Genomic DNA, 27,024 nt, shown 5'->3' with positions numbered 1-27,024 from the left:
GCCGCCGCACTGTGAGGCGCCAGGTACTATAGTCATATAGTAAGTGTATGGTGGGTACCAGTTACTGCATTGCTGCAGCATTCTACAGACTGTGGAACTCGTTCTATACACAGCAAGTATGTATGACCGCTCTGAGGACACAACAGACAAGCAGGTCACGCATTCTACCAAACAGTACAACTCAGCTGCAAAAGTCCTACAGCCATGAAGAGCCAGGCGATTTGCTGACCAGCATCACCCCAGGCATGAGCCCGCAGAGCCACCTTCACGCCGTAGTCCTACAGTGCGGTGCCAGCAATGGAAGACGAGGCTTAGACAGCATAGGACGTGAGATCTGAGCGTAGTGCAAAAGTTTGGCACAAATAGCTGCAGGTATATACGGATCACACGGCTCTATACATTGTCCCATAGGTGCGTGCAAGTATATCCTATGCAGGGGGCGACCTTGGCTGCAGTGAAAGGGTTAATGGCCGGGCGGCGGGTGCACGGGATCATTTTGCTATATATATGGCTGTAACATGCTGGCACAGATGCAATATACAACACATAGCTTTTGGGGGGGAGGGGGGCTAAGCTAGACCAGCAAACAGACCTCAAATACATGTATACCCCAGCCGAGGGCGAGATAATGGTCTGTTCCACGGCAAAACGTCTTTACTTACATAATGTAACCACCCCCCCTCCGTCACTCTGAACCGTCCAGTGTGCTCCTCCCATACTGTCATCATCATCATGTAACTCCTCCCCCAAAGGAAAGCAACATTACAGATATACATAAAATCTGAGGGCATTACATGAGGTGGTGTAGTACAGAACTGCCTGCCTGCACGGGTCACATACAATAAGGCACTCCGAGATTCAATCCGGCGTGATGATGGGAAACCAGCCCCCGACTCTCACTGGCCCCGGTGACTACGGCGCCATCCCTAGCAAACGGCAGGCTGGGGTCTGAGAGGGCAACGTGTGACAGCGGCTCCCCCTGCTGGCAAGATGGAGGTAACCAGCGCGCCCCCCCCCCCACCCCCCGGGAAACAGGAAAGACGCGGCTCTCTCCCCTCTCACCCAGGAAACTCTTGTGGAGTGAGATTTAGAAATAAAATAAAAAATAAAACAAAACCTGTATTTATAGATATTTTACAAGGTTAAATAATAATAATAATAATTATAATAATAATAAAAAACTGAACCACTAAAATCAACAGAGGATGACGTTTCCTTTACTATATATATATATATATATATATATATATATATATATATATATATATATATATATATATATAATTTCATTCCTTGATAAATGCGGCCAGTGTTTTGTGGAAGAGTCCAGGGTCAGGATGTGTGCTACCCCCTCTCTCATTCCCCACCCTCTTGCTACTTTGCCCGTTTCCGTGTCGCTCGTGCGAGGAACATGCGTCTAGGTTGGTTCAGGAGGAGTTGGAGGCCGATGCTGAGGCTGCGTTGTTGGTCGGCCCGCGGTCCCCCGAGTTGGAATCTGTAAAAATGAAAACGACATGTTAGGAGGACAGGAAATTCACACACACAAGACGGCTACATGCTGGCTATATATGGTGCAGATGAGCGCAGGCCCGGTAGGCTGTACCTCGCTGCTGAAGGTAGAGTGGGTATTAAGGATGGGGTAACGAATTGTGGTATTCTGCGGCAGCCGGTGCCAACATGGGGAGCGAGCACTCCATGCGGACTATTGCAAATACTCAATACAGTTCCAGGCTCTCAGCCCACTAATGCACTGCTGTCCCTGCTAAACGTCCTCTGAGGTCCTACACACACTGCTGTCCCTGCCAAACGTCCTCTGAGGTCCTGCACACATTGCTGTCCCTGCCAAACGTCCTCTGAGGTCCTGCACACACTGCTGTCCCTGCCAAACGTCCTCTGAGGTCCTGCACACATTGCTGTCCCTGCCAAACATCCTCTGTGGTCCTACACTCACTGCTGTCCCTGCCAAACGTCCTCTGAGGTCCTGCACACATTGCTGTCCCTGCCTCTGAGGTCCTGCACACACTGCGGTCCCTGCCAAACGTCCTCTGAGGTCCTGCACACACTGCTGTCCTTGCACACACTGCTGTCCCTGCCAAACGTCCTCTGAGGTCCTGCACACACTGCTGTCCCTGCCTCTGAGGTCCTGCACACACTGCTGTCCTTGCACACACTGCTGCCCCTGCCAAACGTCCTCTGAGGTCCTGCACACACTGCTGTCCCTGCCTCTGAGGTCCTGCACACACTGCTGTCCCTGCCTCTGAGGTCCTGCACACACTGCTGTCCCTGCCAAACGTCCTCTGAGGTCCTGCACACACTGCTGTTCCTGCCAAACGTCCTCTGAGGTCCTGCACACACTGCTGTCCCTGCCAAACGTCCTCTGAGGTCCTGCGCATCCCGGAAAGGAAGCAACTACTATATACTCTTCTTTCATTTATACTAACAGGGAAAAATTACTTCCCCAGTTCCATTAAGCGTGACGTGCAGAATTGGGGACTACTGAACATGTAGAGGACCGGGCAGTATAAAGAACATTGCCATATTAGAAGTATTGGTACACAGTGACACAGCCCATGTCAGGGGGAAATACACAGTCCCCAGCTCGCAGCAAAGCACAACATGTGCGTTACACCCATGGCAGGACACATACAGCTGGCACGCTAGGTTCCTCACCTGATGTGGCTGGGGCGTTCGTGGGCGTAGACACAGAGGCTTGGTTCCGAGCGTGGGCTGGGATAAGAATAGACGATAAGGAGGGGTTGCTTGACAGTTCTGTGGATAAAGAACAGCAATGGCGGGTCAGAGAGTTACAATAAGACACTAGACACTGATCCACCAGTACATGCATGATTGCAACAACCCACATGCGGCAGTAGATTATAGACTTCCATCTAGGCGCACAGGAAATTGCAGACTCGTCACAGAGATCAGCGATTTGATCTGATAAATCCAAGGGGAATGCTGTACTTTGTGACGGCCTCTCCCCTCCAATATAAAGTGCTATATACGATGGGATATCAGGGCAGAGCAGGATACACTTCCAAGGATGCAGACGCCACATTGGAATCCATAACCTCGTGAAACTCACCACTATAAGTACATACGGCGATTCAATTATTTAGTGTTGTGCGATTCCCATGCAATAGAAAGAAGTTAAAGGTCCTCACCATACAAATACAGACCATCACTAATACATATAAAATGATTACCCCTGCAAAACACGTTCCATGGTGTACTCCACAAAACACAGTCGCACAACGCTAACTAGCGTCTTTTCCCAATTCCCCAATACTTACACACTGTACACTTACACAAAAGGTTCCCTAGCATTAGAGTAATATTTAAGGTTTATGCAGTAATTATTAATGTTGTGTAATAAAGGTTATTTAATATCTAAGGTTTAGTACATGGTAAGCAGACAGTGTCTGGTGTTGTACTGATCCACTGTGTTTCCACAGATTTCCGGTACCATCGGTGAGAAGATCGCAACATGCGTCTGCAAACTATGGACTATAGAGAGTCCAAACATTAAAATGTACTCTGTAATGTTAGCAGCTTAGATTAGCATGCAGCAGGAAAAAGGATACAAAGGGTTGTTAAGAGGTGGTTTTTGTCCATTCAAATTGACCTATGAACTATCCTGTAACAGAAGCACCTTTAAGAAGAACCAATGGAATCATGTCAAACTTGTCTATTGTATTGCCTATCCCTGTAAGAGTATATATGTGCGCTCTCTGACCCCAGTCTTGAGTTTTCTTGCTGATGCTGTTGACGGAGGTTTCTAATGCTGATGCCGGTATCTGGGCCCAGAGCGCGTGCGTATGTAGCAACTGTACCTTGGGTCTGTATGATTTATTTGCGCTAATTGTCTTTAAATTACAGCGTGTAACCATCTGTTTTTATATTGAATAATAACTTTTTGTGCTTTGTAACCACATTCAAAGTCTGAAAGCATTTATTTACTGTGCGACCCATTACGCTAAATAGCGACAATTTTAGAAGGTACAGGCAGGATTTTAGAAGGTATAGACAGGATTGCATAGAGGTTTTGATAAGGTATCCATAGTTGGGGGCTCGCAGTGTGAAATCACGCTAACGGTCACTAGGTAACACTCGGTAGCGATCTCTCAGCAAAAGGGTGGAGGCGCTAGCAGGAGAACGCCTTGTGCCTTCGAAATCCGCTATCATTTTGTTGCTGAGAGTCCGCTACCTGTTATTGTGGCTTTAGGCGCGCGGATGTGAATCCAGGGACGAGGGAGGAAAAAGTAGGAAGTCGCATTATTGTGTATGCGGCCAGTCGCACTATAGCATAAAAATCAGAACCGACAGCAAATTCATACCTTCTTGGGAATGTGTGGATACTGCAGAATGTGGATCCCAGGTTTTTCTATTTTGGCCTTGCCAATACAGGACTTAGGAGCTTAGACCCGGTCATTAGCTCTACGAGCTCGCAACTGGGTCGATGTTGCTCCAGTGCGCATGTGCACGATGGAGCCGGCTCCATCGTGCGCAAGCGTGAGACCCGGCTAACGACGGGTGATCCATCGTTAGGGGTCTCGTAGCAGACAGGCCAAGCTGTAGATGTTGAGTGACAGCTTGCTCCGTTTGCTGGGTGGGCTGGGGGCGCGCCCGGCCAAACTGAGGCGTTCCTGTCGGAACGCTTGCCGTTTGGGGGCGGACCCATTGACATCATCAGTGAAGTCAGTGGGGAGCTTCCTGCTCAAACAGAGCAGGAAGCTCCCTGGGGCTTAAGGTTGACGAGACCCTACCTTAGGGTCTTGTCGTAAGCCAAGATGGTCTTGACCATCGCGACCATCACCCTTAGCGGTCGTTAGAGCTGTGGGTGTTAACCCACAGCCTAATGACCAACGTGGAGGCGGACGTTCAGGATGCAAGCGGCCGCCCTGTTTCAGAACGACCGCTTGCATCCTACGACCGCCTCTGAATGAGGCCCTTAGTCTCTTCCTCAAAGCCCGATCGTGTCAGACACATAGAGGAATCAGAGCAGGATTTCCTTAATCTTAAGGGTAGTCTGACAACAGCACCTGCATTGAGAATATCTGATTATGAAAAAACCTTTTGATTTGTATTGTACGGAGCAGATGGTTGTGCAGCAGGTGTCCTCACACAAAAACATGGTGATGCCAGTAGCATACTACAGTGCACAATTGGACACTGTGGCAAGATCACTCCCAACGTGTTTAAGAAGTGTAGCAGCAACTGCTCTATTGGTCAGTAAGAGTGAGGATGTGGTACTAGGCCATGATATGATTGTCTCTACTCCCCATGCTGTATCTGCTTTGCTAAACTCTGCCCAAACCAGATATGTCTCCTCAGCTAAGTTCACAAAATGGGAACTGGCCTTAATAGCACCTGCAAACATCACCATAGAAAGGTGCAGTACGTTAAATCCAGCTACGTATTTACCATATGTGCAACATGATGCACAAAGGGTGGAGAGAGGTGAGCCGCTGGCAACAGGTGAGTTCTGCAGTTATATTGATGCACATGATTATATGGAATATCTGAATCAAATCTTTACTGCAAGACCTGAGATAAGGGGTACACGTTTAGAAAATGTAGATGTGACATTTTACACGGATGGGAGTTGTCATAGACAAACTGACACTGGAGAGTTATGTACAGGTTATGCTGTGGTAAATGACGAGGACATTATAGAAGCCGAACCTTTAGGCCCACCACATTCGGCCCAAGTGGTGGAACTGGTGGCACTAAAGAGGGCGTGTGAATTAGCGGAAGGTAAATCTGCTAATATCTACACTGAATCTAGGTACACGGTAGTACGCGAATTTGGTGCCTTATGGCGTCTGAGAAAATTTATGACAGCAGCAGGCACACCAATTGCACATTCCAAACATATAAAAGGACTACTAACAGCAATCCAATTGCCAAAGGCAGTGGCAGTAATTAAGTGTAAAGCCCATACATGTGAAGATGATCCGGTGTCACTGGGCAACAATAGGGCAGACGAAGCTGCAAAATGGGCAGCAGGGTTAAAAATGAATGTACTAACTGAACAAATCATGACTTTTCAAACAATTGATATGCTGAAATTAATTGAGATGCAAAATTTGTGTTCTATCCAGGAAAAGTCATTCTGAAGGTCCAAGGGATGTTGACAAGAGTCCTTTGGACTCTGGATAGATGGACAAGGTAAGCCAGTGGCTCCCAAGGCATGCTACCCAAGCCTGGCTGAGGCAGCGCACGGTCTGACTAATCTGGGAAAGCAAGGTATGTGTAAATTGGTGAGAGCATACTGGTGCGCACCAGGTTATTCTTCTCAAGCGGAAAAGAGAGCAATGTCCTGTCTGACCTGCTTGAGGAAACACATTGGGAAAACGATCCCTACCAAACCATCCCACGTTCCTCCAACTGACGGACTTTTCCAGGTAATACAAATTGATTTCATCCAATTACCACCCTGCAGGAATCTCAAGTATATATTAGTGTGCACTGATGTGTTTTCCAATTGGGTGGAGGCATACCCAGCTGCCACTAAAACTGCTGCGTTCACTGCCAAGAAAATTGTTCAGGAGTTTGTGTGCAGATACGGTATCCCTAAAATTATCGAGAGTGATAGGGGTACTCATTTCACAGGTGATGTTTTTCAAAATATGTGTAAACTGATGGGTATTAATAGTCGACTTCATACCCCCTACCGACACCAAGCCAGTGCCAAGGTGGAGAGGATGAACGGTACCATTAACAATAAATTAAGTAAGATCATGGCAGAAACTGGACTAGGATGGCCAGAAGCATTACCGTTGGTCCTACATAGCATAAGGACCACTCCTAGACCCCCTCTAAATCTGTCCACCTTCAAAATACTGTTTGGTAGACAACCTCATTTGATTAGAAGTCCGCATGAAGATTTGAAAGGTAACAATGAGGTAACTGTAAGGTATCTTATAACAATGAGTAAACAGTTAAAACAGCAACAGCAGAAACTGAAATTGTTGTCCCATGATATGCCTGAAACAAACTGTCATGATGTTGAACTTGGAGAATATGTTATGATCAGAAATTTCTTGCGTTCAGGTTGTTTGACTGATCGATGGGAAGGTCCGTATCCGGTGTTGCTGACGAGTACCACATCTTTGAAGGTGGCCGAGAGAGATACCTGGGTCCATTCCACTCACTGCAAGAAGGTCAACCAACCGATGGAGAAACAAGGCGGAGACGAGGCAGATAACTTGGACCTGTCGATCGCGAGCTTGTTCCGGGAGAGTTAAAAGGTTGCAGTGAGATATCTGAACTAAAGAAATCTGAAGCTCCTTGCTACTGCAATGGACTGGTCTGCTGTGCTCATTTTTGTATTCTCTTCCAGAGTTTCCATCATCCTGGTTTGTTTGGGGATTTCTGGTTTCTGTGACGGGGGGACCGATAGAGGAGATGGGAGCTGACGGTAGTATTGATGGGGTGGAATCGAAAGGAGGAGTACTATGCCAATGAGGGGAGTGTCTGACCAATCTTAGTACAGTAATTGTTAAGAAATCTACTATTTTGGATACTCGGAGACAGTGTGAAGATCTATCGTCTGAGGATTATTGTATGTGTGAGTTCTGTGGGTCCGTACTTGATGAGAATTGTATCCAAAAGGTGTCAACCTAAGTATAATCAGTATTGGGGTGGGTATACTTTAGAGGAATATCACACCATGGTATGCAAAATTTTAAACCAAACCGATTGTTGGGTGTGTTCTCACGTACCCCAAGGACAGCATAATATAGGATTAGTGCCATTCCCATTAAATGTCTCTGAAATTTTATAATCACAGAGAGGGCATACACTAGATGGAAAATTTCTTAATATCAAACCACCCAATTTTAAACTCCACCAGTACCAAGTAGATAAATCACTTTTATGTTTAAACATCACCAACTCCAATGAACCAGGAAGTTGGGAGGTGACTTCTAAAAACCAGACGATGACCTTCTCACTAAGAACTGACTGTGAGCCTATGAATTATGAACTGTTAAGCACAATTAGGTCGAGTGGAAGACACTTCCGGTATAAATATACACTGAGTTCCACCAAAGAAATGATTGGTAGGGTACCAGAAGGGTATTGTGCCAAGCTATTACAACGAGAAACTTGTATGAGACAAATGGGAGAATCTGAAGTAGGATCACTTGCCAGGGAGATGTGTACGACGATAATGATGTTTACTATTCCTTATTTTCTCCCCGATGATGTATATTTTATATGTGGAAGGAAAGCGTATATGTGGCTCTCTCCGAGTTCCGAAGGTTTGTGTTATTTGGGAAGAATAATTCCAGAAGTTATGACCCTTACACATGGTGAAATGCTTGGTATTCATAAAGACACAACATCACTATAACTTCACACAGAGGCAAAAGAAATATGATACCTGGTGATGTGCATAAAGCCACACAGTTAATTAATGAGACAACTGGCTTTCAAGTTTTGGTAGCACTGGATCCCACCAGGATTGCTCGGGGTACACTAAATTTTAGATATATCCAAGATCTCGCTAAATTGATAGATAATATCACGAGATGTATGATGACACCTTCAGGTACACAGGTAAGGAGTTACAAGCATACAAGAAATAAATATTGCAACACAGATTAGTATTAAATTACTGTAAAAGCTGTCACTGGAGGGTATTGCGTAACTTTGGCCACCCAATTTGGAGTAAAGTGTGGCACTTACATTACAAACGATACAAGCAATCACAAGGAGGTAATAGACCGGAAGATGGATGAAATTCTACAGTTAAAATGGGAATTTCGGAAGAACCATAATGCTTCAGTGGTTGAAGTAGAGGATAAGGTAGAGGAATGGGTTTCATGGTTGAACCCAGTGAAATGGTTCTCTGGTCTAGGAGAGTGGGTCCAGGAAATGATAGGTAAACTCCTGATCCTCATACTGGTTGTCATCATAGTAATTGGCTCATGTGTCAGGTGTGTTCCTACTGTGTTGAAATGTGGAAAATGTAAAGAAAAAGTAAATCAAAGGAATGAAATCATGATGGCGGTCAGTAGTAACAATATGAATTCTGAGGTAAATGTAGAACTGCATACAACCCTGAACTAGAAGGTACCATCATATAATGTATAATATTTAGGCATGCATAAAAAGTGTTATTAAAATGTTATTTTGAATAATGTAAAAGTCCCTATCCCCTTCAAGACTTCCTTTATAGGATTGGTGCATCCCCACGTTTTTCCCAAGATCCGAGGTGTGCGTATAGGGGTAGTTTTATGTCCCCTCCTAGTGACACATTATTGATGGATATAGAACCACCTTGTGCCATCCCATAATATCACATAAAATAATATTTCATAATGTAAGACTAAATTAATTTTAAAAATCAGAGTTTGATAGCATGTTGTTTGCTATCAAAGGGTGGATTGTCGAAGCCAGATAATTGGTTGAGACAGGATCGGTGTAAAATAAGATCGGGGTGACACCATTTTGCGAATGGCAATGAGACGCCATTTTGCGACTGGCCGCCCAGCGCCATTTTTAGTGAAACTCGCCTTTATAAGTACATACGGCGATACTATTATTTAGTGTTGTGCGATTCCCACGCAATAGAAAGAAGTTAAAGGTCCTCACCATACAAATACAGACAGTCTTTAAAACATATAAAATGATTATCCCTGCAAAACACGTACCATGGTGTACTCCACAAAACACAGTCACACAACGCTAACTAGCGTCTTTTCCCAATTCCCCAATACTTACACACTGTACACTTACATAAAAGGTTCCCTAGCATTAAAGTGTAATATCCAAGGTTTATGCAGTAATTATTAATGTTGTGTAATAAAGGTTATTTGATATCTAAGGTTTAGTACATGGTAAGCAGACCGTGTTTGGTGTTGTACTGATCTACTGTGTCTCCACAGATTTCTGGTATCATCGGTGAGAAGATCGCAACATGCATCTGCAAACTATGGACTATAGAGTTAAAACATTAAAATGTACTCTGTAATGTTAGCAGCTTAGTTTAGCATGCAGCAGGAAAAAGGACACAAAGGGTTGTTAGAGGCTGTTTGTGTCCATTCGAATTGACCTATGAACTATCCTGTAACAGAAGCACCTTTAAGAAGAACCAATGGAATCATGTCAAACTTGTCTATTGTATTGCCTATCCCTGTAAGATTATATATGTGCGCTCTCTGACCCCAGTCTTGAGTCTTCTTGCTGTGCTGTTGACGGAGGTTTCTAATGCTGATGCCGGTATCTGGGCCCAGAGCGCGTGCCTTGAGTCTGGATGATTTATTTGCGCTAATTGTCTTTAGATTACAGCGTGTAACCATCTGTTTTTATATTGAATAATAACGTTTTGTGCTTTGGAACCACATTCAAAGTCTAAAAGCATTTATTTACTGTGCGACTCATTACGCTAAATAGCGAAAATTTTAGAAGGTACAGGCAGGATAGCATAGAGGTTTTGATAAGGTATCCATAGTAACCAAAAAAGAGGACTGGTTTCGAAGTTCAACATAAATAGTATATCCTAAAAACAAATTAAATTCCATATACCTGTGAAGCAGAACCTTCCCCTGCTGGCACTGCAGATCCAATCATGGCATGGCGTCCCCTGCCGTAAGGGTGGCTGTCAGAGGCTCGGCCGTAAGGGTGGCTGTCAGAGGCTCGGCCGTAAGGGTGGCTGTCAGAGGCTCGGCCGTAAGGGTGGCTGTCAGAGGCTCGGCCGTAAGGGTGGCTGTCAGAGGCTCGGCCGTAAGGGTGGCTGTCAGAGGCTCGGCCGTAAGGGTGGCTGTCAGAGGCTCGGCCGTAAGGGTGGCTGTCAGAGGCTCGGCCGTAAGGGTGGCTGTCAAGAGGCTCGGCCGTAAGGGTGGCTGTCAAGAGGCTCGGCCGTAAGGGTGGCTGTCAAGAGGCTCGGCCGTAAAGGTGGCTGTCAAGAGGCTCGGCCGTAAAGGTGGCTGTCAAGAGGCTCGGCCGTAAGGGTGGCTGTCAGAGGCTCGGCCGTAAGGGTGGCTGTCAGAGGCTCGGCCGTAAGGGTGGCTGTCAGAGGCTCGGCCGTAAAGGTGGCTGTCAGAGGCTCGGCCGTAAAGGTGGCTGTCAGAGGCTCGGCCGTAAAGGTGGCTGTCAGAGGCTCGGCCGTAAAGGTGGCTGTCAGAGGCTCGGCCGTAAAGGTGGCTGTCAGAGGCTCGGCCGTAAAGGTGGCTGTCAGAGGCTCGGCCGTAAAGGTGGCTGTCAGAGGCTCGGCCGTAAAGGTGGCTGTCAGAGGCTCGGCCGTAAAGGTGGCTGTCAGAGGCTCGGCCGTAAAGGTGGCTGTCAGAGGCTCGGCCGTAAAGGTGGCTGTCAGAGGCTCGGCCGTAAAGGTGGCTGTCAGAGGCTCGGCCGTAAAGGTGGCTGTCAGAGGCTCGGCCGTAAAGGTGGCTGTCAGAGGCTCGGCCGTAAAGGTGGCTGTCAGAGGCTCGGCCGTAAAGGTGGCTGTCAGAGGCTCGGCCGTAAAGGTGGCTGTCAGAGGCTCGGCCGTAAAGGTGGCTGTCAGAGGCTCGGCCGTAAAGGTGGCTGTCAGAGGCTCGGCCGTAAAGGTGGCTGTCAGAGGCTCGGCCGTAAAGGTGGCTGTCAGAGGCTCGGCCGTAAAGGTGGCTGTCAGAGGCTCGGCCGTAAAGGTGGCTGTCAGAGGCTCGGCCGTAAAGGTGGCTGTCAGAGGCTCGGCCGTAAAGGTGGCTGTCAGAGGCTCGGCCGTAAAGGTGGCTGTCAGAGGCTCGGCCGTAAAGGTGGCTGTCAGAGGCTCGGCCGTAAAGGTGGCTGTCAGAGGCTCGGCCGTAAAGGTGGCTGTCAGAGGCTCGGCCGTAAAGGTGGCTGTCAGAGGCTCGGCCGTAAAGGTGGCTGTCAGAGGCTCGGCCGTAAAGGTGGCTGTCAGAGGCTCGGCCGTAAAGGTGGCTGTCAGAGGCTCGGCCGTAAAGGTGGCTGTCAGAGGCTCGGCCGTAAAGGTGGCTGTCAGAGGCTCGGCCGTAAAGGTGGCTGTCAGAGGCTCGGCTGTAAAGGTGGCTGTCAGAGACTCGGCCGTAAGGGTGGCTGTCAGAGACTCGGCCGTAAAGGTGGCTGTCAGAGACTCGGCTGTAAAGGTGGCTGTCAGAGACTCGGCCGTAAGGGTGGCTGTCAGAGACTCGGCTGTAAGGGTGGCTGTCAGAGGCTCGGCCGTAGAGGTATGAACAGCAGACTCTGGGAATGTGTCATGTGTGTGAATGGAAAGTGCCCGGGGAGGTACAGACACAACACGGATGGAGTGATTGAATACAGGGCAGATACGTTACATAGAGAGCTGCTGCATACACTAGTGTCTCACATGATGTGGGGAGTTGTCCCTACATTGCAGACAATCCTGTACAACCTGGAGGAAGTAACCTTTATACATGACAATCTGTAGGATTACAGCAGACGGGTACAGGATACTATCTGGTATCTGGCAGTGAGACGGAGTAACAAGACACCTCACAAAGAGCCACAATCTTCCCGACAAGGTAGCAGACATACTAATTGCATCACCCAACATGCATTACCGATCCCCACCCCAGGAGTACGGGGCCACGCCAGCCCACAGGTAAGTACCTTGAGTGGTAAAGTTAAACAGTGCAGGAAATTCACGGCCATTGGGAAGCTTGGGATTGGGGTCTCGCAGTTCATCGAAGAAGGAGTGGGCACACGCATCCAGGGGGGTGAGGCGGGCAGTGGGCGTGTACTCCAGTAGCCGGCTGCACAGTGCAATGGCCTCTGGGGGTGTCCGAGCTCTGAAAACCTGCAAAAAGACATAACCCTTTAAAGAAAAAAAAAAATAGATCTGGCTGAGTGTGCGGCTCATTACGCCTCGGCAAGGAGTGGGTGAGATGGATGAGCCGGTGATCAATGCATGCCACCCTCCCTAATTATCCTGCCCCATGCTGGGGTACTGCTCTTACACTGAGGCACTGTGCTGTATTATATATATATTACAGGGACTAATGGATATAAACACAATACAGGATGATGTCTGGAGGGGATGGGAGACAGGTACATGGCATTATGGCACATTACCACATCTCCTACAGCTGCACACACCCCATATACACATACAGGGGAAGGGGAGTCACACCCCATATACACGGGAAGGGGAGTCACACCCCATATACACATACAGGGGAAGGGGAGTCACACCCCATATACATATACAGGGGAAGGGGAGTCACACCCCATATACACACATACAGGGGAAGGGGAGTCACACCCCATATACACATACAGGGGAAGGGGAGTCACACACATACAGGGGAGTCACACCCCATATACACACATACAGGGGAAGGGGAGTCACACCCCATATACAGGGGAAGGGGAGTCACACCCCATATACACACCCCATATACAGGGGAAGGGGAGTCACACCCCATATACAGGGGAAGGGGAGTCACACCCCATACACACACACACACACACACACAGGGAAAGGGGAGTCACACCCCATATACACATACAGGGGAAGGGGAGTCACACCCCATATACAGGGGAAGGGGAGTCACACCCCATATACACATACATATACAGGGGAAGGGGAGTCACACCCCATATACACATACATATACAGGGGAAGGGGAGTCACACCCCATATACACATACATATACAGGGAAGGGGAGTCACACCCCATATACACATACATATACAGGGAAGGGGAGTCACACCCCATATACACACATGTAAAGGGGAAGGGGAGTCACACCCCATATACATATACAGGGGAGGGGAGTCACACCCCATATACACACATGTACAGGGGAAGCGGAGTCACACCCCATATACATATACAGGGGAGGGGAGTCACACCCCATATACACATACAGGGGAAGGGGAGTCACACCCCATATACACATACAGGGGAAGGGGAGTCACACCCCATATACACATACAGGGGAAGGGGAGTCACACCCCATATACACATACAGGGGAGGGGAGTCACACCCCATATACACACATGTACAGGGGAAGCGGAGTCACACCCCATATACATATACAGGGGAAGGGGAGTCACACCCAATATACACATACAGGGGAAGGGGAGTCACACCCCATATACACATACAGGGGAAGGGGAGTCACACCCCATATACACATACAGGGGAAGGGGAGTCACACCCCATATACACATACAGGAGAGGGGAGTCACACCCCATATACACACATGTACAGGGGAAGCGGAGTCACACCCCATATACATATACAGGGGAGGGGAGTCACACCCCATATACACATACAGGGGAAGGGGAGTCACAACCCATATACACATACAGGGGAATGGGAGTCACACCCCATATACACATACAGGGGAAGGGGAGTCACACCCCATATACACAAACAGGGGAAGGGGAGTCACACCCCATATACACATACAGGAGAAGGGGAGTCACACCCCATATACACATACAGGGGAAGGGGGGTCACACCCCATATACACACACACACACACATATACAGGGGAAGGGTAGTCACACCCCATATACACATACAGGGGAAGGGGAGTCACACCCCATATACACATACAGGGGAAGGGGGGTCACACCCCATATACACACACACACACATATATATATATACACAGGGGAAGGGGAGTCACATCCCATATACATATACAGGGGAAGGGAAGTCACACCCCATATACACATACAGGGGAGGGGAGTCACACCCCATATACACATACAGGGGAAGGGGAGTCACACCCCATATAAACATACAGGGGAAGGGGAGTCACACCCCATATACACACATACAGGGGAAGGGTAGTCACACCCCATATACACATACAGGGGAAGGGTAGTCACACCCCATATACACATACAGGGGAAGGGGGGGGTCACACCCCATATACACACATACAGGGGAAGAGGAGTCACACCCCATATACATATACAGGGGAAGGGGAGTCACACCCCACACACACACACATACACACATATACAGGGGAAGGGGAGTCACACCCCATATACACACACACACACATATACAGGGGAAGGGGAGTCACACCCAATATAATAAGAGATATGGTAAGAACTTACCCTTGTTATCTCTATTTCTACGAAGTCCATAGGGTTCCACAGGATACCTTTGTATAGGTGATGACGTCAGTCTTCAGGCACCACAGAGTTAAAGTTTTCAGCCTCCCAGGATGCATCCGGTTCCCTCTCCTAAACCCCGCCCCCGGGCCAAGGCATCTCAGTTACGTCACAAGCCATAGGCCGGAGGAGGAGAAGAAAGAGAGAAGAAAAATCTGGACACTCACAAGAATCACATTCTCACCATAGGGAGACGGAAAAACCGGTGACCAGAATAAAGCCCATCTGCAGTACAGGTGCGACAGGGCGGGAGTCCTGTGGAACCCTATGGACTTCGTAGAACTAGAGATAACAAGGGTAAGTTCTTACCATATCTCTTATTTTCTACTGCAGGGTCCATAGGGTATCCACAGGATACCTTGGGGATGTCCCAAAGCAGTATCCTTTAAGGGTGGGGACGTTCCTGTGCTGAGAGAAGAATCCTCCGCCCGAAGGAAGCATCCTGAGAGGCAAAGGTGTCAAAAGCGTAATACCTCACGAAGGTATGGACAGAAGACCACGTAGCAGCCTTGCAGATCTGAACTGCAGAGGCACCACGTCTAGCTGCTCACGAAGGACCCACAGACCTAGTGGAATGAGCCCTCACCGAGGAGGGAACTGGGAGACCTTCATGAAGATAAGCTTCTGAAATTGCCATACGAATCCAGCCTGCCAAAGTCTGCTTTGAAGCAGGCCAACCCTTTTTACGGAAGCCATAGAGGACAAACAAGGCGTCCGACTTCCTAAAAGAAGAAGTGCGGTCAACATAAATTCTCAATGCCCGCACAACATCCAAAGTGGCTTCACCCACTGAAAGTCCAGGTGAATTGAAAGCCGGCACAACAATTTCTTCATTGATGTGAAAACTGGATACCACTTTGGGAAGGAATGCCGGACGAGTGCGAAGCACCGCCCTATTCCTATGAAAAATCCGAAAAGGGGGTCTACAAGAGAGAGCCCCTAAATCAGAGACATGTCTGACCGAGGCAATGGCCAGAAGGAATATGGTTTTAGCTGTAAGCCATTTAAGGTCCACTGAGCCCAGTGGTTCAAATGGCGGTCCCTGGAGAACTCTCAGGACCACAGCCAAATCCCAGGCACCACCGGTGGAACAAAAGGTGGCTGAATGCGAAGAACACCTAGCATAAAGGTGCACACATCAGAGAGCGCAGCAATCCTACGATGAAACCAGACTGACAGGGCAGACACCTGCACTTTCAGAGAAGCCAGGTGAAGCCCATGATCCAGGCCAGCCTGTAGAAATGCCACCACCCTAGACAGGCGGAAATCCCTAGGAGAATACCCTCTAGGTCGACACCACCGGAAGAAAGTATGCCACACACGATGGTAGATTCTTGCAGAGGATGGTTTCCGAGTTCTTAGCATGTTTTGCACCACAGAGCCGGAAAACCCTCTGGACCTTAACATGGCTGTCTCAACAGCCACGCCGTCAAAGACAGCCGAGTCAGGTCCGGGTGAAGACAAGGACCCTGTGACAGCAGATCCGGTCGTAGTGGTAACCTCAGAGGAACGTCTGCTGACAGATCTGAAGGTCGGAGAACCAGTGCCGTCTGGGCCACTCGCGAGCTATCAACAGTAGCGTACCTCCTTCTTGTTTGAATTTCCGGATTACCCGCGGAAGAAGGGAAAAACGGAGGGAAGAGGTAGGCGAAATGGAACGTCCACTGGACGGACAGAGCATCTACCAGAGACGCCTTTTCGTCTCTTGTTAGATACCAGTACACCGGCAACTTGTTGTTGTGTCGGGACGCCATGAGGTCTATCTCTGGGAGACCCCACCTGTCCACCAGAAGCTGAAAGACCTCCTGGTGCAAAGACCACTCTCCCGGATGCACGTCCTGCCTGCTGAGAAAATCCGCTTCCCAGTTGAGGACTCCCGGGATGAACACTGCTGATATTGCTGGGAGATTGCGCTCCGCCCAGACCAGAATGCGGGACACTTCTGCGAGTGCTGCCCAACTTCGGGTTCCTCCTTGCCAGTTTAAATAGGCCACTGTGGTGGCGTTGTCCGATTGGAACTGCACAGGTTGACCCTGAAGAACCGGCTGTGCCAGCTGGAGAGCTCTGAACACCGCACGGCGTTCCAAGATGTTTATTGGAAGCTCCGCTTCTGCCCGAGTCCACCTGCCCTGAAACAAGTGTGGACCCGTGACCGCTCCCCAGCCCCGGAGACTGGCGTCCCAGTTCGCCACCCAGAACGGGCGACCCTTGTTGAGGTGGGTCGTCTGCAACCACCAGGTTAGAGACAGGCGAACCTCCGGAGTAAGCACCAACGTCTGGGACCTGAGACACTGAGGCAGTCCATTCCATCTGGACAGAATCAATAGCTGCAGAAGTCTGGAGTGAAATTAGGCGTACTCCACCATGTCGAATACCGACACCATTGAGCCCAACAACTTCATTGCCGAGTGTATCGAGACTCGACGACACTGCAGACAACTGCGTACCCTCAACTGTAGAGCAAGGATTTTTTCCCTCCGTCACAAAGATCCTCTGCTGTCTGGAGTCCAATAAGGCACCGAGGTGCAGGATCCTCTGAGACGGGATGAGAGTGGACGTCTGCCAGTTTATCAACCAGCCGTGACGTTGCAGTACCGCAATCGTCAGATCCAGATGGTGTAAAAGTAGTTCTGGAGACCTCGCTATTAACAGGAGGTCGTCCAGATAAGGCAACAATCGGACTCCCTGCGTCCGCAGGTGAGCCGCCATGACCTTGGTGAATACACATGGAAGTGTCGCCAGGCCAAAAGGCAGCACCCGAAACTGGAAATGTTCGTTGTAGATTGCAAATCTGAGGAACTGTTGATGGCGCAAAAGAATAGGGACATGCAGGTAAACCTCCTGGATGTCCCATGACACCATGTAGTCCCCAGGTTCCAGTGCCAGAATAATGGACCGTAGGGGCTCCATCCAAAACTGAGGCACCCTCAAGGATTTGTTGAGGGCCTTGAGGTTGAGTATTGGACGGTAAGACCCATTGGGTTTCTGCACCAAAAATAGATTGGAACAGAAACCCTGGCCCCTCTGGGAGAATGGAACATGCACTGTAACTCCACCCTGGAGCATAGTGTGCAAAACCTTCCGCAGTTCCGAGGCTTTGTTCTGGTCTAATGGAAGACCTGTGGTAAAGAACCGGGATGGAGGCCGGATGGAGAGGGCATACCCGTGAGAGATCACCTCCTGAACCCAAGTGTCCGTCGTAGTTCTTGACCAGCACTGGGCGAACTGAAGCAGGCGGCCCCCCCACTATGGGATCCCCCAAAGGGAGGCCCGGACCGTCAGGCCGCAGGTTTGTCATCTGACCTAGGGGCCGGACGTCTGGTACTCCAGGCCTGTTTCCTGGGCTTGGACGATTTCTTGGTCCCAGCCTGTCGTGGAAAGGACTGCTTTAGGCCTACCTTGGACCCTGTGAAAACGAAAGGACGACATACCAGCACTTGAATGCATCGTAGCAGACGGGAGACATGCAGATTTTCCTGCTGCCAACGTAGCTACTATTTTGTCCAGATCTGGACCAAATAGGACCTCTCCATTGAAAGGCAGACCTTCTAATCCCTTTTTGGAATCAGCACTCGCCTTCCAAGAACGCAACCATAAGGTGCGACAAGCAGCCACAGCTGCAGAGGAGATCCTAGAGGTGAGCATACAAATATCTAAGGTCGCTTCATTAATGTGAGTGGCCGAGTCTCGGAGAATGCCCACCAACTCGGCCTGTTCAGCCGAACAGTCAGAGTCCAAAGACGCCTCCAAACTATCCGCCCAGCGCTCCATAGCTCTGGCTACCTAACACACGGCCATAGCCGGTCTGGATGCTCCCCCTGCCAGGGAATAAACAGATTTGAGGCAGATCTCCACCCTGCGGTCTGTGACATCCTTCAAGGAGGACATGGAAGGCATAGGCAACGAAGGACTTCTGACTAGGCATGTGACATGTGAATCCACCTGCGGAGGGGATTCCCACTTAGAAAAATAATTGTCCGCAAACTGATAAGCCACGGCTAAGCGCCTCTGGGGCTGATACCGTTTTCCTGGATTTTTCCACGCCTCCTCTAAATGATCCACTAATTGATCAGAAAGAGGGAACACCGTAGCCTTACCCTTAATATCCTTAAAAAAGGCATATTTGGATTTGACCACCGGAGGATCCTCATCCTCAATAACTAAAGCCGTGCGGACTGCCCGAATACGACCAGGGATATACACCTTGGACTTAGCGTCCGGCTCTTTGGTACGGAGAGGTTCTTGGTCAGATAGATCCAGAATCTCCCCATCATCTGACGTCTCATCGTCATCCTCATAAGGAACAGATAGAGACGCCACAGGCCGCTTATGAGACCGCAACACAGACTCCCTCTGTAAAACATCGGACAAATGCTGAACCGATGTAGTCAGAGAATTAACCCACGCAGGCTCCTGAGGAACCTGGTGAGGGGAATTGGGGAGACTGTGGGGTACCATCAGTTTTCTCGGGAAACCCTGCATGGGTGATGACACCACTGACTGCTGGGACAGACCCGTCTGGGTAAACACAGATGGCGGAGCTAGCTGGCCCACAAGGGTTGTAAGCGCCTTAGCGAAACAAGCCCATGGAGGTTCCTGTACCGGAGCCGGAAACAAAATTGGCCGTGACAGTGCCAGGCACTGGCGACATAGCCCCTCCGCGTTACCCTCCCCCTCCGCTATCGGTACATAACATTTAGTACACATGAGCCGGAGAGGAAAGTCAGTCTCAGACATGATGGTAAGTATGTGACACTCACACCTATACGTATTGGTATAGTGTGAAAAACGCCCTGCACTCCGCGCACCGCAAGGGCTTTGAGCATAGCAAGATCAGGGACAGTAATATGGCTGACAGTAGAAAGTGAAAGTACAGACAGCAGGGCTAGCAGTTCAGTCACATACAATGCAGAAGAAACAAATCCCTGCACTATCAGCGCTGATCTTCACCTACTCAGACCCTTAGGCTGGTAGGACTCAGCGCTGCATACACTGACCTGTAACAAACAGAGGAGAGGTATGCTGGGGGACCCAGACCGCAATGCCACCGCTCACAGGCTTCCAGCAGTGTTCACCATGCTGTAAAGATGGCAACCGAGGAGTAGAGAGGAAGGAGGCCGGCCTGGGGGAGGAGCGCTGACACACTATGGCAAATCAGACAGAGCAGAAAGGCTGTGTGCAGCAGGGGAGGCGCCGGCTGTGAGACAGGGAAAGCGCGCTCCCCTGGCATGCATTTAACCCCTGGGACGCCGCAGCGCATGCCGCTCAGCAGCTGCCCGCTGTCCCAGGGGGTAGTGGAAGCGCAGGTTGGTCGCCTGGCTCCACACTGCAGCCAGTCCCCAGGGAGCCCCTTGCCTGGGGACTCAGGACCATGTGACCAGCGGGGAACCACTGCGGGACCCCGCTGCTTACCTGCATCCCCTTGGATCCGGCCATGGTCCAAAACATCTGGGGGCACCGCTAGCCGTGACCCCAGATGTTTACCAGCATCCCCGGATCAGTACCGGCGTTCTGGTACCGGCGGGGTGTAGGGGAGACGGCATGGACGTCAGTACTGACTGTCCATGCTGTACTCCCAGATGTGCAGCCAGCGCTGCCTTTAAAAGAAACTTCAGGGGCTCTTCACAGCCCCCCTCTGCACAGTGCCTCCGACTCCGGCCAGGCACCGACGAAACTGGGATGCCTTGGCCGGGGGCGGGGTATAGGAGAGGGACCCAGATGCATCCTGGGAGGCTGAAAACTTTAACTCTGTGGTGCCTGAAGACTGACGTCATCACCTATACCAAGGTTTCCTGTGGATACCCTATGGACCCTGCAGTAGAAATACACACACATATACAGGGGAAGGGAAGTCACACCCCATATACACACATACATAAAAAGGGGAGTCACACCCCATATACACACACATACATATACAGGGGAAGGGGAGTCACACCCCAAATACACATATATATACAGGGGAAGGGGAGTCACACCCCATATACACACATACATACAGGGGAAGGGGAGTCACACCCCATATACACACACACATATACAGGGGAAGGGGAGTCACACCTCATATACACACACATACATATACAGGGGAAGGGGAGTCACCCCATATACACACATACATATACAGGGGAAGGGGAGTCACACCCCATATACACATACATATACAGGGGAAGGGGAGTCACACCCCATATACAGGGGAAGGGGATTCACACCCCATATACACACATACATATACAGGGGAAGGGGAGTCACACCCCATATACAGGGGAAGGGGATTCACACCCCATATACACACATACATATACAAGGGAAGGGGAGTCACACCCCATATACAGGCGATGGGGAGTCACACCCCATATACACACACATACAGGGGAAGGGGATTCACACCCCATATACACACACATACAGGGGAAGGGGATTCACACCCCATATACACACAAACATATACAGTGGAAGGGGAGTCAACACCCATATACACATATACAGTGGAAGGGGAGTCACACCCCATATACACATACATATACAGGGGAAGGGGAGTCACACACCATATACAGGGGAAGGGGATTCACACCCCATATACACACATACATATACAGTGGAAGGGGATTCACACCCCATATACACACATATACAGGGGAAGGGGAGTCACACCCCATATACACACATACATATACAGTGGAAGGGGAGTCACACCCCATATACACATACATATACAGGGGAAGGGGAGTCACACACCATATACAGGGGAAGGGGATTCACACCCCATATAATATACAGTGGAAGGGGAGTCACACCCCATATACACATACATATACAGGGGAAGGGGAGTCACACCCCATATACAGGGGAAGGGGATTCACACCCCATATACACACTACATATACAGGGGAAGGGGAGTCACACCCCATATACAGGGGAAGGGGATTCACACCCCATATACACACACATACAGGGGAAGGGGATTCACACCCCATATACACACAAACATATACAGTGGAAGGGGAGTCACAACCCATATACACATATCTATACAGTGGAAGGGGAGTCTCACCCCATATACACATACATATACAGGGGAAGGGGAGTCACACCCCATATACAGGGGAAGGGGATTCACACCCCATATACACACATACATATACAGTGGAAGGGGATTCACACCCCATATACACACATATACAGGGGAAGGGGAGTCACACCCCATATACACACATACATATACAGTGGAAGGGGAGTCACACCCCATATACACATACATATACAGGGGAAGGGGAGTCACACACCATATACAGGGGAAGGGGATTCACACCCCATATACACACATACATATACAGGGGAAGGGGAGTCACACCACATATACACACATACATATACAGGGGAAGGGGAGTCACACCCCATATACACACATACATAGAGGGGAAAGGGAGTCACACCCCATATACACAAACATATATAGGGGAATGGGAGTCACACCCCATATCCACATATACATACAGGGGAAGGGGAGTCACACCCCATATACACACACATACATATACAGGGGAAGGGGAGTCACACCCCATACACACACACATATACAGGGGAAGGGGAGTAACACCCCATATACACACATACATAAAAAGGGGAAGGGGAGTCACACCCCATATACACATATATATACAGGGGAAGGGGAGTCACACCCCATATACACACATACATACAGGGGAAGGGGAGTCACACCCCATATACACACACATACACAGGGGAAGGGGAGTCACATCCCATATACACACACATATACAGGGGAAGGGGAGTCACACCCCATATACACACACACATACATATACAGGGGAAGGGGAGTCACACCCCATATACACACACATATTTACAGGGGAAGGGGAGTCACACCCCATATACACATATACAGGGGAAGGGGAGTCACACCCCATATACACACACATATTTACAGGGGAAGGGGAGTCACACCCCATATACACATACAGGGGAAGGGGAGTCACACCCCATATACACATACATATACAGGGGAAGGGGAGTCACATCCCATATACAAGGGAAGGGGAGTCACACTCCATATACACACACACATATACAGGGGAAGGCGAGAAACACCCCATATACAGATACATATACAGGGGAAGGGGAGTCACACCCCATATACAGGGGAAGGGGAGTCACACCCTATATACAGGGGAAGGGGAGTCAAACCCCATATACACATACATATACAGGGGAAGGGGAGTCACACCCTATATACAGGGGAAGGCGAGTCACACCCTATATAAACACACACACATATACAGGGGAAGGGGAGTCACACCCCATATACACATACATATACAGGGGAAGGGGAGTCACACCCCATATACACACACAATAATACCGGGGAAGGCGAGTCACACCCCATATACACATACATATACAGGGGAAGGGGAGTCACACCCCATATACACACACACACATATAGGGGAAGGGGAGTCACACCCCATATACACACACATACATATAGGGGAAGGGGAGTCACACCCCATATACACACACACATATACAAGGGAAGGGGAGTCACACCACTTATACGCATATACAGGGGAAGGGAAGTCACACCCCATATACACATACAGGGGAAGGCGAGTCACACCCCATATACACACACACATATACAGGGGAAGGGGAGTCACACCCCATATACACACACACATATACAGGGGAAGGGGAGTCACACCCCATATACACACATACATATACAGGGGAAGGGGAGTCACATCCCATATACACACACACACATGGGAAAGGGAGTCACACCCCATATACACAAACATATATAGGGGAATGGGAGTCACACCCCATATCCACATATACATACAGGGGAAGGGGAGTCACACCCCATATACACACACATACATATACAGGGGAAGGGGAGTCACACCCCATATACACACACATACACAGGGGAAGGGGAGTCACAACCCATATACACACATACATAAACAGGGGAAGGGGAGTCACACCCCATATACAGGGGAAGGGGATTCACACTACATATACACACATACACACACATACATATACAGGGGAAGTGGAGTCACACCCCATATACGCATATACAGGGGAAGAGGAGTCACACCCCATATACACATACAGGGGAAGGGGAGTCACACCCCATATACACACACACATATACAGGGGAGTCACACCCCATGTACACACACATATACAGGGGAAGTGGAGTCACACCCCATATACACACATACATATACAGGGGAAGGGGAGTCACACCCCATATACACATATATATACAGGGGAAGGGGAGTCACACCCCATATACAGGGGAAGGGGAGTCACACCCCATATACACACACACAATTATACCGGGGAAGGCGAGTCACACCCCATATACAGGGGAAGGGGATTCACACCCCATATACACACATACATATACAGTGGAAGGGGAGTCACACCCCATATACACATACATATACAGGGGAAGGGGAGTCACACCCAATATACAGGGGAAGGGGATTCACACCCCATATACAGGGGAAGGGGATTCACACCCCATATACAGGGGAAGGGGATTCACACCCCATATACACACATACATATACAGGGGAAGGGGAGTCACACCCCATATACAGGCGATGGGGAGTCACACCCCATATACACACACATACAGGGGAAGGGGATTCACACCCCATATACACACATACATATACAGTGGAAGGGGATTCACACCCCATATACACACATATACAGGGGAAGGGGAGTCACACCCCACATACACACACATACATATACAGTGGAAGGGGAGTCACACCCCATATACACACACATATACAGGGGAAGGGGAGTCACACCCCATATACAGGGGAAGGGGATTCACACCCCATATGCACACATACATATACAGTGGAAGGGGATTCACACCCCATATACACACATATACAGGGGAAGGGGAGTCACACCCCATATACACACATACATATACAGTGGAAGGGGAGTCACACCCCATATACACATACATATACAGGGGAAGGGGAGTCACACACCATATATAGGGGAAGGGGATTCACACCCCATATACACACATACATATACAGTGGAAGGGGATTCACACCCCATACACACACACATATACAGGGGAAGGGGAGTCACACCACATATACACACACACATATACAGGGGAAGGGGAGTCACACCCCATATACACATACACATACAGGGGAAGGGGAGTCACACCCCATATACACATACATATACAGGGGAAGGGGAGTCACACCCCATATACACAAACATATATAGGGGAATGGGAGTCACACCCCATATCCACATATACATACAGGGGAAGGGGAGTCACACCCCATATACACACACACATACATATACAGGGGAAGGGGAGTCACACCCCATAAACACACACATATACAGGGGAAGGGGAGTAACACCCCATATACACACATACATAAAAAGGGGAAGGGGAGTCACACCCCATATACACATATATATACAGGGGAAGGGGAGTCACACCCCATATACACACATACATACAGGGGAAGGGGAGTCACACCCCATATACACACACATATACAGGGGAAGGGGAGTCACACCTCATATACACACACATACACAGGGGAAGGGGAGTCACATCCCATATACACACACATATACAGGGGAAGGGGAGTCACACCCCATATACACACACATACATATACAGGGGAAGGGGAGTCACACCTCATATACACACACATACACAGGGGAAGGGGAGTCACATCCCATATACACACACATATACAGGGGAAGGGGAGTCACATCCCATATACACACACATATACAGGGGAAGGGGAGTCACACCCCATATACACACACATATATTCAGGGGAAGTGGAGTCGCACACCATATACACATACATATACAGGGGAAGGGGAGTCACACCCCATATACACACACACATATTTACAGGGGAAGGGGAGTCACACCCCATATACACATATACAGGGGAGTCACACCTCATATACACACACATACAGGGGAAGGGGTCACACCCCATATACACATACATATACAGGGGCAGGGGAGTCACACCTCATATACACATACAGGGGAAGGGGAGTCACACTCCTTTACACATACATATACAGGGGAAGGGGAGTCACACCCCATATACACACATACATATACAGGGGAAGGGGAGTCACACCCTATATACACACACACATATATATAGGGGAAGGGGAGTCACACCCCATATACACATACAGGGGAAGGGGAGTCACACCCCATATACACATACATATACAGGGGAAGGGGAGTCACACCCCATATACACAGGTGAAGGGGAGTCACACCCCATATACACACATACACATATACAGGGGAAGGGGAGTCACATCCCATATACAGGGGAAGGGGAGTCACACCCCATATACACACACACATATACAGGGGAAGGCGAGAAACACCCCATATACACATACATATACAGGGGAAGGGGAGTCACACCCCATATACAGGGGAAGGGGAGTCAAACCCCATATACACATACATATACAGGGGAAGGGGAGTCACACCCTATATACAGGGGAAGGCGAGTCACACCCTATATAAACACACACATATACAGGGGAAGGGGAGTCACACCCCATATACACATACATATACAGGGGAAGGGGAGTCACACCCCATATACAGGGGAAGGGGAGTCACACCCCATATACACACACAATTATACCGGGGAAGGCGAGTCACACCCCATATACACATACATATACAGGGGAAGGGGAGTCACACCCCATATACACACACACACATATAGGGGAAGGGGAGTCACACCCCATATACACACACATACATATAGGGGAAGGGGAGTCACACCCCATATACACACACACATATACAGGGGAAGGGGAGTCACACCACAT

General features: G+C 49.3%; 1 protein-coding gene across 2 annotated transcripts in view; it reads right to left on the bottom strand.

Annotated features, from left to right (window-relative positions):
- Window positions 1-1,060: 1,060 nt before the first annotated feature.
- Window positions 1,061-27,024, bottom strand: part of GSK3B (glycogen synthase kinase 3 beta) — a 149,193-nt gene continuing 123,229 nt past the window's right edge. Inside the window, exons 9-11 of one of the 2 annotated variants that reach the window (XM_088463954.1) lie at window positions 12,580-12,784; window positions 2,671-2,769; window positions 1,061-1,495 (exon numbers count right to left, since the gene is read on the bottom strand). In XM_088463954.1, coding sequence (XP_088320080.1) covers window positions 1,428-1,495; window positions 2,671-2,769; window positions 12,580-12,784 — 372 coding nt within the window. In that variant the 3' untranslated portion in view covers window positions 1,061-1,427. The remainder of the gene's footprint in view (window positions 1,496-2,670; window positions 2,770-12,579; window positions 12,785-27,024) is intronic. The other variant, XM_088463955.1, reaches the window with a different exon arrangement.

This window comes from Taudactylus pleione, unplaced genomic scaffold (genome assembly GCF_031769625.1).
Source record: "Taudactylus pleione unplaced genomic scaffold, aTauple2 ptg001518l, whole genome shotgun sequence".
Classification (NCBI taxonomy): Eukaryota; Metazoa; Chordata; class Amphibia; order Anura; family Myobatrachidae; genus Taudactylus; species Taudactylus pleione.
The sequence above is the reverse complement of the archived record's forward strand: the minus strand, read 5'-3'. Positions and strand labels throughout refer to the sequence as shown.